At 48.0% G+C, this 15337-nt stretch overlaps 1 protein-coding gene across 2 annotated transcripts in view; it reads left to right on the forward strand.

The window, feature by feature from the left end:
* Pou2f3 (POU class 2 homeobox 3) overlaps positions 1 to 15337 on the forward strand; it is an 84782-nt gene that overhangs the window by 27667 nt on the left and 41778 nt on the right. For both annotated transcript variants that reach the window (XM_075967817.1, XM_075967818.1), the window contains exon 3: positions 1429 to 1463. In XM_075967817.1, coding sequence (XP_075823932.1) covers positions 1429 to 1463 — 35 coding nt within the window. The remainder of the gene's footprint in view (positions 1 to 1428; positions 1464 to 15337) is intronic.

The raw sequence follows: 15337 nt of genomic DNA on the forward strand, positions 1-15337 counted from the left end.
TCTAGACAGATGATAATCATTCACAAAAAAAGTTAGAATGAAAGGCTATAAAATGGCCCTGGGATATGGACAGGTGATAGGGTGGTTGATTAATAAGCACAAAGCCCTGGGTTCCATTCATAGCATAGTTTAAACCTGGGGTGGTGGTACATGCCTGGAATCCCAGCACAAAGGAAGTAGAGGCAGGAAGATCATGAGTTCAATGTTATCCTTAGCTACATAGCAAGTTTGAGGACAGTTAAGGCTAGAAGAGACCTTGCCTCAAAAAAGAGGGAGGGATGAGGCTGGAGAGATGGCTCAGTTGTTAAGAGCACTGGCTGTTATTCCAAAGGATCTGGGTTCAATTCCCAGCACCCATATGGCGGCTCACAACTGTCTATAATTCTAGTTCTAGGGGATCTGACACCCTCACACAGACATACATGAAGGCCAAACACTAATTTACATAAAGATAAATAAATCTAAAGATTTTGAAAAAAAAAGAGGGATACTACAAATACCCACAAATATTAATTGTGGTTATGTCTCTATAGAGAAATCTTCTTGCCATTTTAGGCTCTTGCACCAAGCAGCTTTTCTGTTAACCATGTGTTTATTTATTATTTTATTTATTTATTTTGTCAAGAAAAGAAAAGGTTGGGTGTGGTGGCACACACCTGTTAATCCCAGCATTTAGGAGGTGGAGGAGGAGGATCAGGAGTTCAAAGCCGTCCTCAGGAAAGAAATAGGCCTGGACTACACTTGACCTCTTTTTTTTTTTTTTTAAGACAGAGTTTCTCTGTGCAGCTCTGGAACTCACTAGTAAACTAGGCTGGTCTTGAACTCAGATCTGGTTGCCTCTGCTTCCTAAATGCTGGGATTAAAAACATGGGCCACCACACCCAGTCACACCTGATCATTTTAAAACAACAACGGAAGGAAACAAGATGATGAAGGAAACAAGAAGTACAAGTGGACTAAGGGGGAGGGATGGAGGGATAAGACAGACGGGTACCCGGGTACCGTGATTTAGGCATCATAATACCTAGAGGACAGGGCTGGTTGTCTCAGTTACCTTAGGACAATCCCTGTCTGTATTAGTGCTGCTGGTCAGTCCCCTCTTCTCAGCAGTGAAGGACAGAACACCTGCAGGGGGGGGGGGGCATAAACTTTAGGTGGTAGATCCAGAGTTCTGGTTGGTCAGATAAAATGTCTATCCCTAGGGGGACTGTCTTGCTGTGTGACCTTGGGCAAGTCAGGGCACCCCCAAGGTGACTCCCTGGCTACTCATTCCTCTGGAGGAGACTTCCCCCTGTGTTTCTAGAAAACTGAATGAACAGGAAGACAGCAGAGGCAAACCGACTCCCCTCCCAGCATCCTTTTCCCTTCCCTCACTCTCTTCTGGTTGCACTGGGGTCTAATATATATGCATCTGTTCTCTCTTTGCAGGAAATGATCGAAATGGCCTAGATTTCAACCGACAGGTAAGAACTTGGGTCAGAAAACATTCATCCTATAAATTCTGGGGGTGTCAGACAAATATAGCATTTGTTGGTGATTATTCTCCATCATCCCTTCTAGAGAGCTCTGGTCAGGGGAGGCTGCTTTCAGATGAGTGTCTGTAGTTGGGAAAACAACCTGCTGAGCTTCAGCCCTTGACTGAGCCTCAGGGGATCTGTGGCGTGAACTGTCTGAGGATGGAGAGGAAGTTGCAGAGCCCCAAGGAACAAAGTGGCTCTTCCCAAAGAAACGCTTGACCCAACGCAAGATGATAGAGGCCACGGCAGGGAAAGAAGCATTCGGACAGAAGCACTTGGGGACTGGGGAAGCAGCCTAGGGGAGGGGGCACAGTGCTTGCCTAGCATGGAGGCCTTTGGTTCCATCCCCAGTATCAAGGAAACTGGGCCTGGTGGCCAAAGGAAGATCAGAAATTCAAGGTCATCCTTTGCTCCTAGCAAGTCAACTGTCTCAAAACAGGAGTGTGTAACCAGGCTTGGGAAATGGAAGCACTAGCTTAGGACTTCGGAAGGCTCCTAAAGCAGGTGAAGTTTGACTTAATTCGGAAGGGCATTAAGTGCCACATGGAGTTGAACAATAGCAGAGAAATCAATGGGAATGGTATAGAGAAAGTTGAAATGACGTTGTCAAGGTGACAAGCTGGTGGGAAGCCTGGGAGTGGGGGAAGTAAGGTAGGATGTGTTGGGGAGCGGAAATCTGGATTGATACCAATAAAGGGAAGCTGGGGGGTGGGGCTAAGGGTAGACACGAGGCCAGGAAGCCTGGGTGTTTGCTTCTGTTTCTGCCGGTCTCTAACTGGTTAATGTGTGTGTGTGTGTGTGTGTGTGTGTGTGTGTGTGTGTGGTGTGTGGTCTTAGATGATCACCAGGCTCCTTTCCTATACTTTGATACTCCCCGTCCAGGCTTGGGTAGAAATCTGGGAAGGAACCGAGTCAAATGTGCATTCCAGGAATTGCATATATTCCTGTGTTTTCTTTTCTGAAGATAGAATCCAAAGTTACTATTAACATCTCCTAAAAAGGGGGGCTGGAGAGATGGCTCAGAGGTTAAGAGCATTGCCTGCTCTTCCAAAGGTCCTGAGTTCAATTCCCGGCAACCACATGGTGGCTCACAACCATCTGTAATGGGGTCTGGTGCCCTCTTCTGGCCTGCAGGCATACACACAGACAGAATATTGTATACATAATAAATAAATAAATAAATAAATAAACATTTCCTAAAAAGGCTGTTCATTCTAGAAGCATTCTTCATGGTTAAAAAGGGGGTAGAGTCCTAAACCAAAACCTCTCAGGCAGGCAAGTGATCCACTTTTGTTCATCAGAAAGGCTGAGAACTTTGTCAACAAATGAAAACCAACCACTCTCCCCCTGCCTTGGAGATCAGGGGTCATAGACCCCATCAAAGAGAGATCTGGGTTATCTATGAGGAAGGACTCCCAGCTTAAGCAGGATATTAAATTCTGGAGCAACTAGAGGTGAAGACTACAGAATTAGCTTCTTTCTCAATAGCGCTAAATAGGAGACAGGTTCCTCGTATCTGAGAGAAAATTCCAGCCAGGCAGACATGGGAGCCCCCACCTGGTACACTCGTGCTGTGGGAGACAGGGTTATTACTATGAGTTTGAGCCCAGCTTGAGGTGCAGAGTTAGACCCTCAATTGCCCCCAACAAGATGGGACAGAGTTGTAATCTAGGGAGGGGGTTGGAGGGAGAGACTTGCTGCCTAGGTATTGTACCCTTCCCTGGGACTCTGCTCACGTTCACAGCCTCTCAAGGCTCCTCTTCTCTGCCCCTGTCCCTCCAAGGCCGTCAGATCTCAATATCCACACTCTCAGAGCACCCTCCTGCCTCTGCTTGGCAGTCACGTCTATTTTCCCTGTACATCCCGAGAGAAGGCAGCCCACCGTCACTGACCACCAATGCTGCAGGCCCCTTTATCCCATATCATTCCTACTGCATCCAGGAGATAATTATGTGTTGCTAGCCTGACTCTACGGGTGAGGAAATTGCCTTCCAGGCAGCCCCACCTTTTTTCAGCAAGGACCTGAGAGATTAAGCAATTTGACAAAGGTCATGCAGTTGGTCAACTGGCTGGGCCAGGATTTGAACCCACGCCTCTGATTTTAGCGCTTATTTTCCCTTGGTTCCTTTGCTGAATCCTCCTCTGCATCTCTCCATTTAGATAGAGCATCCTTGGGGAGAAGCCTGGGAGCAGAGACTGCAGATGACCTCATTATGACTAAATGGGAGGCAGAGGGAGTAGGGAGAGGACACGAGGAAAGCGCGGCTGTGCTCAGACACAAACAAGGTGTTGTCAGACTTCCCCAGAGTGAAGGAGTCTGTTGCCCTTGGTGCAGCCCCTGTGCAAAGCCCCAGGCTAGTTGGTGCAACTTGGGAGTTGCAGTCTGGAGCTGGATGAACTGTAGTTCTGAAGTTGCATGATTCAGGGGTGTTGACTCATCCACCGTGTGTGAAGTATGACCACGCCGAACCAGTGATCTTTAGGAGATGGTTGGGTACAGGCGAAGGACCCAGTAGTAGAAGTACTTCTTTGTAGTGAGATTTTGTTTGTGCTTTCACAAATAAAGCTTGCCTGAAGATCAGAGTGCAGAGCTAAACCACAAGAGGCCAGGCAGTGGTGGTACACACCTTTAATCCCAAGACTTGGGAGAAAAACAGAGGCAGACAGATCTCTGTTAGTTCAAGGCTACCCTGGGTTGCTCCAAATTGATCCAGTCTAAAAGACAGAGCTCACACAAAGGTGATCCCAGCACTTGAGATCATATGCCTTTAATCCCAGTACTAGGGAAGTAGAGACAGGAGTGATATGGTTGGGTAGAGAGAGGAATATAAAGTGGGAGGAGAGAGGAGCTCAGTGCAGTCAGAGGCAGCAGTCTGAGAAGCAGTCAGTGTGGAAGATGCGGTCAGTCTGAGGATGCAGTCTGAGGACAGGATCGCCCCTTTGCTCTGAGCATTGGCGGAGGTAAGAACCCTAGTGGCAGCTGGGCAGTGGTGGCGCATGCCTTTAATGCCAGCACTGAGGAGGCAGAGGCAGGCGGATCTCTGTGAGTTTAAGGTCAGCCTGGTCTACAGAATGAGTTTCAGGACAGCTACAGAGAAACCCTGTCTTTAAAAACAAAACAAACAAACAAGCAAAAAAAAACCCCAAACAAACAAGACTCCGAGTTTTTATTATTAAGAACAAATAGAATTTGTGGCACACCTCTTTGTCCTAGGGCAGACACATGGGATTGAGAAGTAGCTGGAGGAGATCAGATACCTGGATAGAGGCAAGCAGGGGCCTCCAGTGTTGCCTGCTCTTTGTTAGTTGCTGGCTTCTCCCTTTTGAGCCTGAGCTTCCCCATGAACAAAATGAAGAGGTTTGGATATGATGTCTCCAAGATTCCTATAATGTATGTGCTAAGGAAGCACTAATGAGTTGGACTGGGGCTTCCACTTTTGTTTGAGACAGAGTCTCGGGCTCATTCTGCCTTCAAGGTCACTAAGTAGCTGGTGATGACCTTGAACCTTTGACTCCTGCCCCTGACTTCTGAGTACAGTACCTCAGCTGTCATTATTATTTATATTCTTATAAAAGAAATGGGGCCAAGAGTTAGCCTGACCTGTAGAATTCAAGGAAAAGTAGATCCCTGAAAGCCTTTCTAGACTTTTCAATCTTGGGCTATACGATGAAAAGAATCCTTTGTAATGCTGGAGCAATGGCCGAAAGACCCAGGAGGTCATATTGCTACCCTCTGCTGGTTCCCTGGATATCAGTTGTTCTTGTATGTGAGACAGGGGGTGCCCCTTGTAAGAAGAGAAATTACAGTCTGATCAGAGAATTCTGTAAGGAATGAGGATACTGAGCTTGGCAATATTGCCTGAGGATCTCTCTGAAATGAGGGTCCTGGAAGTATGTGGCTCAGGACCAGTGGGACTCTTAACTGGCAGAAAGTGTCGAGAGTGTTCCAGGCATAGAAGACAGTGAGTATGAAGACTTCATGCAGAGAAAGGGCTCAATCTGGGGAAACTGGAGAGGCCAGGGAACAAGCTGGCAGAAAATGAAGCCGGAGCTGTGGGTTGGGCCAAATCAGAAAGACCTCTGTGTGCTAGCCATGAAGTTCAGAACTTCTGCAGGGAGTAGGGGCTCACGAGGCATTTCAAACACAACTAATACCAGTCAAGGGAAGAGCACTGATGGGGCACAAGGGTGAGGAAGAGAAGGAGGACAGATAGAGAATGGATGCTGGATAGGTTAAATGGGATGGTGGTGTAATGGACAGAGCTGGGCAAGATTACAACCAGGAGACAGCAAAGATGCCGAGTGTATCATCAGAGCCACCTTGCCTGGGCTCAAGTCCTGGCTCTGTGCTCCATGATTGTGTGACCTTGGGCATGTTCCTCTATCTCTGCGCGGCTCAGTCTCATCTGGAAGATGGTGAGAATAATGTTATCTGTTGCATGGGGTGGTTGTGGTGTTCAAAGGTGACATGAGTATGTGCCCCCTACACAAGATCCTGAACACATAGACTGTAGCATTTTTCTGTGACTAGCACATCACTGGTTGGCAAGAGTCTCAGATTTGAGAGAACCCTCTTTGAGATATGATCAGGGGGTGTTAGGGCAACAAGGTAGATGTAGACCAAAAAAGAGGAGGCTGAGTAAGATGTAACCTTAAGGCCTCTTAGCGCTGGTAGGAATGCCATCCAAAGACAAGAGGGCAGAGCCAGGGCCAGCTCATTCAGCGGTGGGTGGAGGAGGGGGGATGAGATACGGAGGTACAGGTACTCATAGTTAGTGAGAAGTTTGGATCTGGAGCCCAAGCTGGACATGGGTCAGGACTGAGGCTACCCTGATTCAGGCTCCATGAAGAGATGAAGGGATGCACTCAAGGAAGGGAGAAGGAGCTCTCAGAGATGGGCTAGAGACAGGGTGCTTGTAGATGAGTCTAAGAAGGGATGGTGACGTGGAGTAGAGGAGAGCCACGCTGAGGCAGGGGCGGTTTTGTGGTGATGGGAACAGTGTGCAGAGATACTGGTGAGCCCCGTCTAACGGTGGGAGAGTAGACTAAGTAGGGGGCAGCAATGATGGTGGCCTGTGTAGTCCTTGGTGAGAGCCAATACCAAGCAACCATGGTTGGGAGTTGAACGAGTTAAGGAAGTGATGAAATTTGTACTGCAGAACCCCCTCTCAAGGAAGGGGATTGTGAAGGCGTCAAAGCATTGGCTTAGAAAGAAGATTGTAGAGAGAAGGCTTTTGGGCGCTGAGGAGGCAAGAAGTGGGAAGATGCAATCTAGACAGGGGGTATGGTGGCACCCAGGGGAACCCAGTGGAAGCCTTAGGTGATGAGCAGGGCTCTTCTGAGAGGGATGGAGGCTGCCTTGAATGGTTTGGAGGCTTTCTATTCTGTTTTGTTTGAGACAAAGTCTCATGTAGCCTAGGCTAGCCTTGTACTCATTATGTAGCCAAGGTTGGCCTAGAATCCTTCTGCCTTTATCTCCGAGGCTCCAGAATTACAAAGGTAAACAGCCCCCTAATTCTGTGAGCCACCAGGAAAGTCTGAAGCAAGTTGGAAAGTTTATCCCGTCCTCCAAGCTGGGCATCAGTGACCTGAGGTTTCCTGTCAGTCTGAGTGCGGCAGTATTTGGGGCCCACTAACACTATAAATGGCTCCCCTGTGTCCTGTTGACCTCATTGTCATATTGTACAGAGCAGTTGCCCTGCTGTGCCCCTACACAGCACTAAGTTTGTCTCTGGCTGCTAAGACACAGACTGACTTGTAATATTTAATTAATTGGCTCCATGGGGCACCTTCTCTAAAATCAGCAAGATTCAGCATAAGGAAAGGTCTCTGCGCACTCAGAGCACTGGAGAATCTTCTCTAAGGAGGCCCACAAGGGAGACAAACAGGCAACGCCAGTCTCCACAGCTGGCATGAAAGGGCTTGTGGGTAGCAGAAGAAGCTCCTCGCAGGGGGCATCCAGGAATAGTGTAGCTTAAAGAGAAAAGGAAGGAACTGCCTGGGTTTGGCTTAGTCCTGCAAACCTGTGCTTGGCTGGGTGCTGTGGAGTGGGAAGGTGGGAAGCATGGTCCCTGCCCACAAGCACTCCCGGTGCATTGTGGGGAAATGGACTGTGTCTAGCAGGAGGGGAGCCTGCGTATAGTAACATCCGTGGGGTGAACCCCTAAGTTAAAAGTCCCATGAGCAGACACAACTTTGCTGGAAGGAAACAGAGGCTCCTGTGAATGGCCCAGGGGGCTGAGAATGAAGGCTGACAGGTTCTCTGATTTTCTGGGGATTCTGAAGTATTCCAGAACTGTCCTTCTGTGTGGATGCTGGCTCTGCCAAGATGAGTCTGGATAAAAGAGAGAGGGGGCTAGGCATGTAATTCAGCTACTCAAGAGGCTAAGGCAGAAGGTGTGGTAGGCACATGGGAGCCTCCCTGGGCTACAGAGGGAGTTCAACACTGGCCTGGACAGCTTAGCACGATCCTGTCTCAAAACATAAAGTCAAAAGAGGGCTAGGACTGCAGCTAGTGGTAGAGTGCTTACCTACTACGCGTAAGGCCCCAAGTTCAATTCCCAGCATCAGGAATAAAAGGGAGAAGAGGAGCCACTAAACCACAATCTGTCACCTCTGTGAAGCAGAATTGGATTACAGGATACCATTGTATATTTCCCCCTGGCCCCCACTACAGCTCCAAGTCAGCAAAGCATTGGAAAATAGAGAAACTGGCAGCAGTATACTGGAAGCAGTGTTTTGATGGATGACCCCAGAATTGCAGAATTATCCACACAGAGTCTGGCAGAAGAAAAACTAGACACTGGAGCCAAGCAGAATACCCACACACACTTTTTTCTAAGTCACATCCTCACCAGACCCAGCATCACAGGATTCTGAAAAGCCCCCTTCAAATCTTAAAATGAAATTGTTATAAATTTTAAAAATTTCCCAGCATGATGGCTCACCTCTGTAATCCCAGCACTTGGGAGGCATAGGCAGGTAGATCTCTGTGAGTTTGAAGTCAGCCTGGTTTACATAGAAAGTTCCAGAGCAACCGGGCAGCATAGTGAGACCCTATATTAAAAAAAATTAATAAAATTTGCCTGGTGGTGGTAGCACTTGGAAGGCAGAGGCAGAAGGATCTCTGTGAGTTCAAGGCCAACCTGGTCTATAGAGTGAGTTCCAGTCAGCCAGAGCTACACAGGGAGACCCTGCCTAGATAAACAAACAAAAATTAACAAAATTCTCTAATTTGAATAAAAAGGAGAAAGCTAGGAAATTTACAATTAAAACAATTTACTTCCAGAAAGCAAATCCTTGGACACCCCCCTGAAAGGATTAATGAGATGGCTGTATGCTTACGCCTCTCTGGATGTGATAGACACATGCGGACAGGGTTTGAAACCGTCCATTGGCAGTTCAAACAATATAAAACCAAAATGTCCTCGTCAACATGGAACTAGGCATTCTGTACATACGTGTAATCCAAGTTCTCAGGAGGCTTGAATGGGGGATCACCCCAGTGTGAGGCGAGCTCTCAGGAGGCTGGATGGGGGGTCACCTCCAGTGTGAGTGAGCTCTCAGGAGGCTGGATGGGGGTGTTACCTCTAGTGTGAGGCTAGCTCTCAGGAGGCTGGATGGGAGATCACCCCCAGTGTGAGGTGAGCTCTCAGGAGGCTGGATGGGGGGTCACCCCAGTGTAAGGTGAGCTCTCAGGAGGCTGGATGGGGGGGTCACCCCAGTGTGAGGTGAGCGCTCAGGAGGCTGGATGGGGGGGTCACCCCAGATTGAGGCGAGCTCTCAGGAGGCTGGATGGGGGGTCACCCCAGAGTGAGGCGAGCTCTCAGGAGGCTGGATGGGGGGTCACCCCAGAGTGAGGCGAGCTCTCAGGAGGCTGGATGGGGGGTCACCCCAGAGTGAGGCGAGCTCTCAGGAGGCTGGATGGGGGGGTCACCCCCAGTGTGAGGCTAGTTTGGATAGTGAGTTTAAAGTCAATTTGTTACAGAATATGACTGTTCTCAATCCAAAAAAAATTTTTTTAATTAAAAAGGAATTTGGGCCTGAGTTTATAGTTTAGTGGCAAAGCATCTGTTTGGCTTCTGTGAAGCCCTGTTGGATATATAATACCACCAACAAAAAGAAAACAATCTGTGCGCTGGTGGTGCACATCTTTAATCCCAGCACTTGGAAGACAGAGAGGCAGGTGAATCTCTGAGTTCGAGGCTAGCCTGGTCTATAGAGCTAGTTCCAGGACATCCAGGGCTATACAGAGAAACCCTGTCTTGAAAAACCAGAGAGAGAGGGAGGGCGGGGGGGGGGGGCGGGAGAGAGAGAGAGAGAGAGAGAGAGAGAGAGAGAGAGAGAGAGAGAGAGAAACCCAAAAGCAGCATATATATACCCAGGGAAAGTGCATGTTGAGTGTGCAAAAGGACCAGGGAGATAGTTCTGGTCAGTGCACTGCCAACTGATTAAGCACCAGGACCTGAGTTTGGATTCTTCAGAATCCACGTAGAAAATCTGGGCATGGTTGCCCTTATATGTAATATAACACATAGGGCAGAGCTTTCTGCCCCACTAGTCAAGCCAATGACGAATGACAGGTTCAGTGAGAGACCTTGTCTCAAAAGATAAGGTAGAGAGGAAGCTGTCTGATGAGTTCCCATGCGCACACACGTGAATACACACACACGCACACACAAACACACACAAAATCTATAAAAGAGCTGGGCATGGCAATGCATACCTGTAATCTGAGCACTTAGGAGGGATAGCCAGGAGAATCACAAGTTAGGGTCATTCTCAGGTACAAATGGAGTTTGAAGCCAGCCTTGCCTTCATAAGACTCTGCCAAAGAGAGAGGAAGGAAGAAAGAAAGAAATGGAAGGAAGGGCAAAAGATAGTTTGTGTTTGCATACAAGGTGGAATTGGGGAGTAAATTTTGTGATTAAAGACCAACCATTTGCCAACTCAAATGTCCCGTGGGGCATTTGAAGATACTGCAAAAGCTGTTTGTAACACGAACAAATGTTTCTTGTTTGGCTCCGTGTCCTGCGGCGCTACACAACTATAAGGCAGACTCTGCCCAGTGAATCTGAGTGGAGCCGCCTGTCATTAGGACAGCCAGCAAAACAACCCCATGGACTTCAGCAGACGAGCTGTCCCGCCTGCCAAGAGGATGCCACTTCTGCTGCGCCAAGAGCCAGAGCCAGATGAACCTCTGGCTGTTTTCCTTATACATAGAGATATAGGTAGTGAGGCATGGGGGCTCCCCCTGGTCATGGAAACGGGCTCCCCAGAAATAAAACACAGCCTCTGTGTCCTGGAACTCAGTTTGCTATCTAGCCTAAAAATGTCAGGATGATAACACTGGAGGACCTAGAGAGTTGCTTCTGCTGCTTATCTGTTTCTCTCTCTCTTGTTTTTTCGAGGCAGGGTTTCTCTCTGTAGCCCTTGCTATCCTGAAACTCACTCTGTAGACCAGGCTGGCCCAACTCAGAGAGCTGGCTGCTTCTGCCTCCCAAGTGTTGGAATTAAAGGCATGTGCCACCATGCTGGGTACTTCTTGCCACTCATTATCCTGCTGTCTGCGAAGCTTAGTCCACTTGGTACTGAGGCTGCTGCCAAGGCAGGGAGCAGCTGATACTGACCCTCCGGCCATAGTACAAGCATGGCTGGCAAAAGGACACATTTTTTTTTAAAAAAAATCATAACTACATTATTTTTTTAATTTAAGAATTTTGAGAAATTTATTTATGAGTACACTGTATTTGCATCATTTTTAAAGACATTTATTTATTGGAGAGATTCAGTGACTAATATGAGCAGTTTATATCCCCGAGTACATTCTTTTTTGTAAAATTTTTTTTATTGAGCTCTACATTGTTCTCTGCTCCCCTCCTTGCCTCTCCCCTTCCCTTTAACCCTCTCCCATGGTCCCCATGCTCCCAATTTACTCAGGAGATATTGTCTTTTTCTACTTCCCATGTACATTAGATCTATGTATGTCTCTCTTAGGGTCCTCATTGTTGTCTAGGTTCTCTGGGATTGTGATTTGTAGGCTGGTTTTCTTTGCTTTATGTTTAAAAACCATTTATGAGTGAGTACATATAATAATTGTCTTTCTGGGACTGGGTTACCTCACTCAAAATGGTGTTTTCTAGCTCCATTAATTTGCCAGCAAATCTCAAGATGTCGTTTTTTTTCTGCTGTGTAGTACTCCGTTGTGTAAATGGACCACATTTTCCTTATCCATTCTTCAGTCAAGGAGCATTTAGGTTGTTTCCAGGTGCTGGCTATGACAAACAATGCTGCTATGAACAGAGTTGAGCAGAAATCTTCACCTCTCTAAAAGTGTACGAGTTTTATCGGTGCTTTCCCATTCTAGCTTGGGGAGGTGCTGCACCTCAGCTCCCAGAATTTGGGAGGTGAAGGCAGGATGGCCAGAAGTTCAAGGTCACCCACTGCAAGAAAGCAAATTGATGGTTAGCCTCGGCTATATGAGATCCCATCTCAGATCCTCTGTCAAGAAAAAGAGTCATTGAATGGAAAGAGTGTAAGCCAGGGCCACCTCCGCAAAGAATAAGCTGGCTCAACTAGGTGACTAGGGAGGGGTGGAGCAGAGTTTTCAGGCAGAAGATAATCGACAAGATTAAGTGACTCTACCGATTTCCCCACCACAGCCATCGTGTGTATGATAATGTGTCATTCATTGGCATTTGACCATGCTCCAGACACCACATAAGAAGTGTTTTTACAAACATTGTTTCTTTTAATATGTGTAGCAACCCTGTTAGGTAGTTGGCGTCGTCCCCAGTCTATAGGTGAGTAAACCAAAGCATTGAGGGGTTAAGGGATTTCCCATGCCACGCTATACACAATATCCAGGTTGAAAGCTGGGCCGATGAGTCTCCCAGTCCACAGTTCTGTAGCCCTGATGCTCTGCTTGTCTTGCACAGGGTGGTTTGATGAAGAGGTACAGCCAGCCAGGTTGCCCTGGTTACTGAGTCCTCTTTATAACTTAGTTTTCTCATCCAAACTTGAGATCAGTAACTGTGTCAACTTCCCACGATGTCTTAAGAATGAATGCAGATCTATACAGTACTCGAGAGTGTTGGCATACAGTAGCCTGCCGATAGTCATCAGCCCTTAATACTTGCCGATAAAAGGAAACCAGTGTCTCTTCTTCTTGGCTGGACTTAGACCAGGTAGGTCAGGCTATAGATGCTTCTAGAAAGGCCATTACCCACCCTCCCCCAAGGCTCTGTCATCTTCTGGTCTAAGCTTCCCCAAGCTTGGACAGGGATGCAACAATAAACGCGTGTGCTTTTGCAGAGGTGATTTGTCCCCCTTTGCCAGCCATACTTGATGCTTTGGGCTAAAGCTGGTTAACAGCTGTTTCTTATTTACAGCCTGACCAGAACCCTCAGTACTGAGTAAACCAAGCCTTTTAGAGAGGAGGGTAGGGTAGTGAGTGGCAGGCAGGAACAGGAGGCTTCTCCAGATTTTTGTCACAGAAACCACCAGAGAGGCTTTGTGCAGTAAGGCGATTAGGTCTGAGTGTTCAGGCTCTAGGAAGTTCTGCGGTTACTTGTGGGTCCAATCTGGAAACCTCTCTTTACCCAGGTTGTTGGAGCCTGTCCTGGAACTAGCTCTTGTAGACCAGGCTGGCTTCAGACTCACAGAGATCTGCCTGCCTCTACCTCCTGAATGCTGGGATTAAAGATGTGCGCCACTACTGCCTGGCCTCCCTTATTCTCTAAGCATCAAAGATATGATCTTTCCTGGAAGATGTCAGTGAGTGGCCTTTCATGTGCACAGATGCTCGTAAGGCTACACGTGGGGCTAGCGATCTCCCTTCCTGTACAGTCTCTCTGGAACAGAGGTCTTAAAAGAGGAGCCGGTTTTGGTTCCAAACAGTAACAGAAGTCAACGCCATTTATTGAAGCTTTAGTTTACAGAAGTCAATGACTGTACACAGTATAGCTCATTAAAACCTCACACTGGGCTGGGATTATTATACCTAGCGTGAACAAAGCTCTAGGCCCCATCACCACAAAAAAAAGCAAAACAAACCTATAACAACCCAGAGAGGTTGATTCTTTTCATACTGATTTCCATTTTTAAGGTGGGGAAGAGGTCAAGCGACTCGCTAAGGGCCTGAGCTCCAGCCTAAGAGGCTGGGTACCCGGCACTTTCCATAGGTTCTACTTTATTTGAGATTGCTTAATCCTTACGACAGCCAGTGAGGTAAGCGTTGCTATTTCTATTACAGAGCTAGGGAAACTACAGCTCAGAGAGGTTCCGTAACTTCCCTGTGGAGGGCCTCGGCGGCCAGGTAGGCCTGTCTGACTTCTCACCACACCAGGCTGGTTTGAGAAAGAGAAGCAGGGGTGAGCAAAGAGAAAGGAGACTCCCGCTAGTGATGCCCTGGCTGAGTCTTACCCAGAGCCCCTCACTGGATGACCTGTACTTTTCCACACCGAGAGAACCTTCTCACTCCTACCATCTCCTACAGACCTCTCCTGCCTGGGGCTTGCCAGTGGGGAAAGCAGAGATCATATCTTTGCCTCATGGATGGTTGCCAGGTGAAGGGGTGGGGTGCAGAAGCGTTCCCACCCAGAGAGGGTTCCCCTGGCCCTGGGAGTTACCACTTCCCTGGGCTGTTCGTGAGAAGGGTACAGGGAGGAGAGCCTGTTTTCGTGTTGTGCCCGCAAGCCCGGGGCGGGGCCTGGCTTTCTCTCTGCCCTAAGGCAGAGGGCTTCCTGGGAGACTACCCTAGTATCTCTTTGAGAATATTTCTTGAGGAATTATAGCTTCAAATGAAAATATTCCTATTTCCACCGGTCTGGGGTCCCTCTGCTGGGCTTTAGTGTGTTTGCTCTGTTTTTTTTTTTTTTTAGAGATGAACCATTATAATCTTTATTATGCATTTATTTATTTATTAAAGATTTCTGTCTCTTCCCCGCCACCGCCTCCCATTTCCCTCCCCCTCCCCAATCAAGTCCCCCTCCCTCGTCAGCCCAAAGAGCAATCAGGGTTCCCTGCCCTGTGGGAAGTCCAAGGACCACCCACCTCCATCCAGGTCTAGTAAGGTGAGCATCCAAACTGCCTAGGCTCCCACAAAGCCAGTACGTGCAGTAGGATCAAAAACCCATTGCCACTGAGCACCGGACAGAAATCTCAAGGTCCAAATCAGGAGCAGAAGGAGAGAGAGCACGAGCAAGGAACTCAGGACCGCGAGGGGTGCACCCACACACTGAGACAATGGGGATGTTCTATCGGGAACTCACCAAGGCCAGCTGGCCTGGGTCTGAAAAAGCCTGGGATAAAACCGGACTTGTGTTTGCTCTGTTTATGCTAAGACCAGGTCACCTCACACTGTGTGTTTCTTGCTTGATTATTTACAAAAGACTGCTTTAAACCAATAGGTTTGCCCTCTGGAAAGCCTGTGCAAAAGCCAGGCCTGTAAACCTAACACTGGTGGCTGAGGCACGAAGATCACTGAGAGGCCAGCCTAAGCCATGGTGTAACAGCCTTCCTTAAACAAAAGTAAGAGGCCAGGTGCATTGGCAAACACCTTTGATACCAGTACTGAGGAGACAGAGCAGGCCCATCTCTGAGTTTAAGGCCAGAGTTACACAGTGAGAGACGGTGCCTTAAAAAACGGTGGAGCTGTAGCTCGGTAAACAGGGCGTGATGGTGCATGCTTGTGATCCCAGCATTGAGATCAGAAGTTCAAGCCTAGCCTCAGCTATAGAGAAAGTTGGAAACCAGCCTGTGATAGACAACCTGTCTCAAACAAATAAAAATCCTGGGGCGGTGGGGGAGGGGAATGTGTG

Source organism: Microtus pennsylvanicus, chromosome 3 (assembly GCF_037038515.1).
Source record: "Microtus pennsylvanicus isolate mMicPen1 chromosome 3, mMicPen1.hap1, whole genome shotgun sequence".
NCBI lineage: Eukaryota > Metazoa > Chordata > Mammalia > Rodentia > Cricetidae > Microtus > Microtus pennsylvanicus.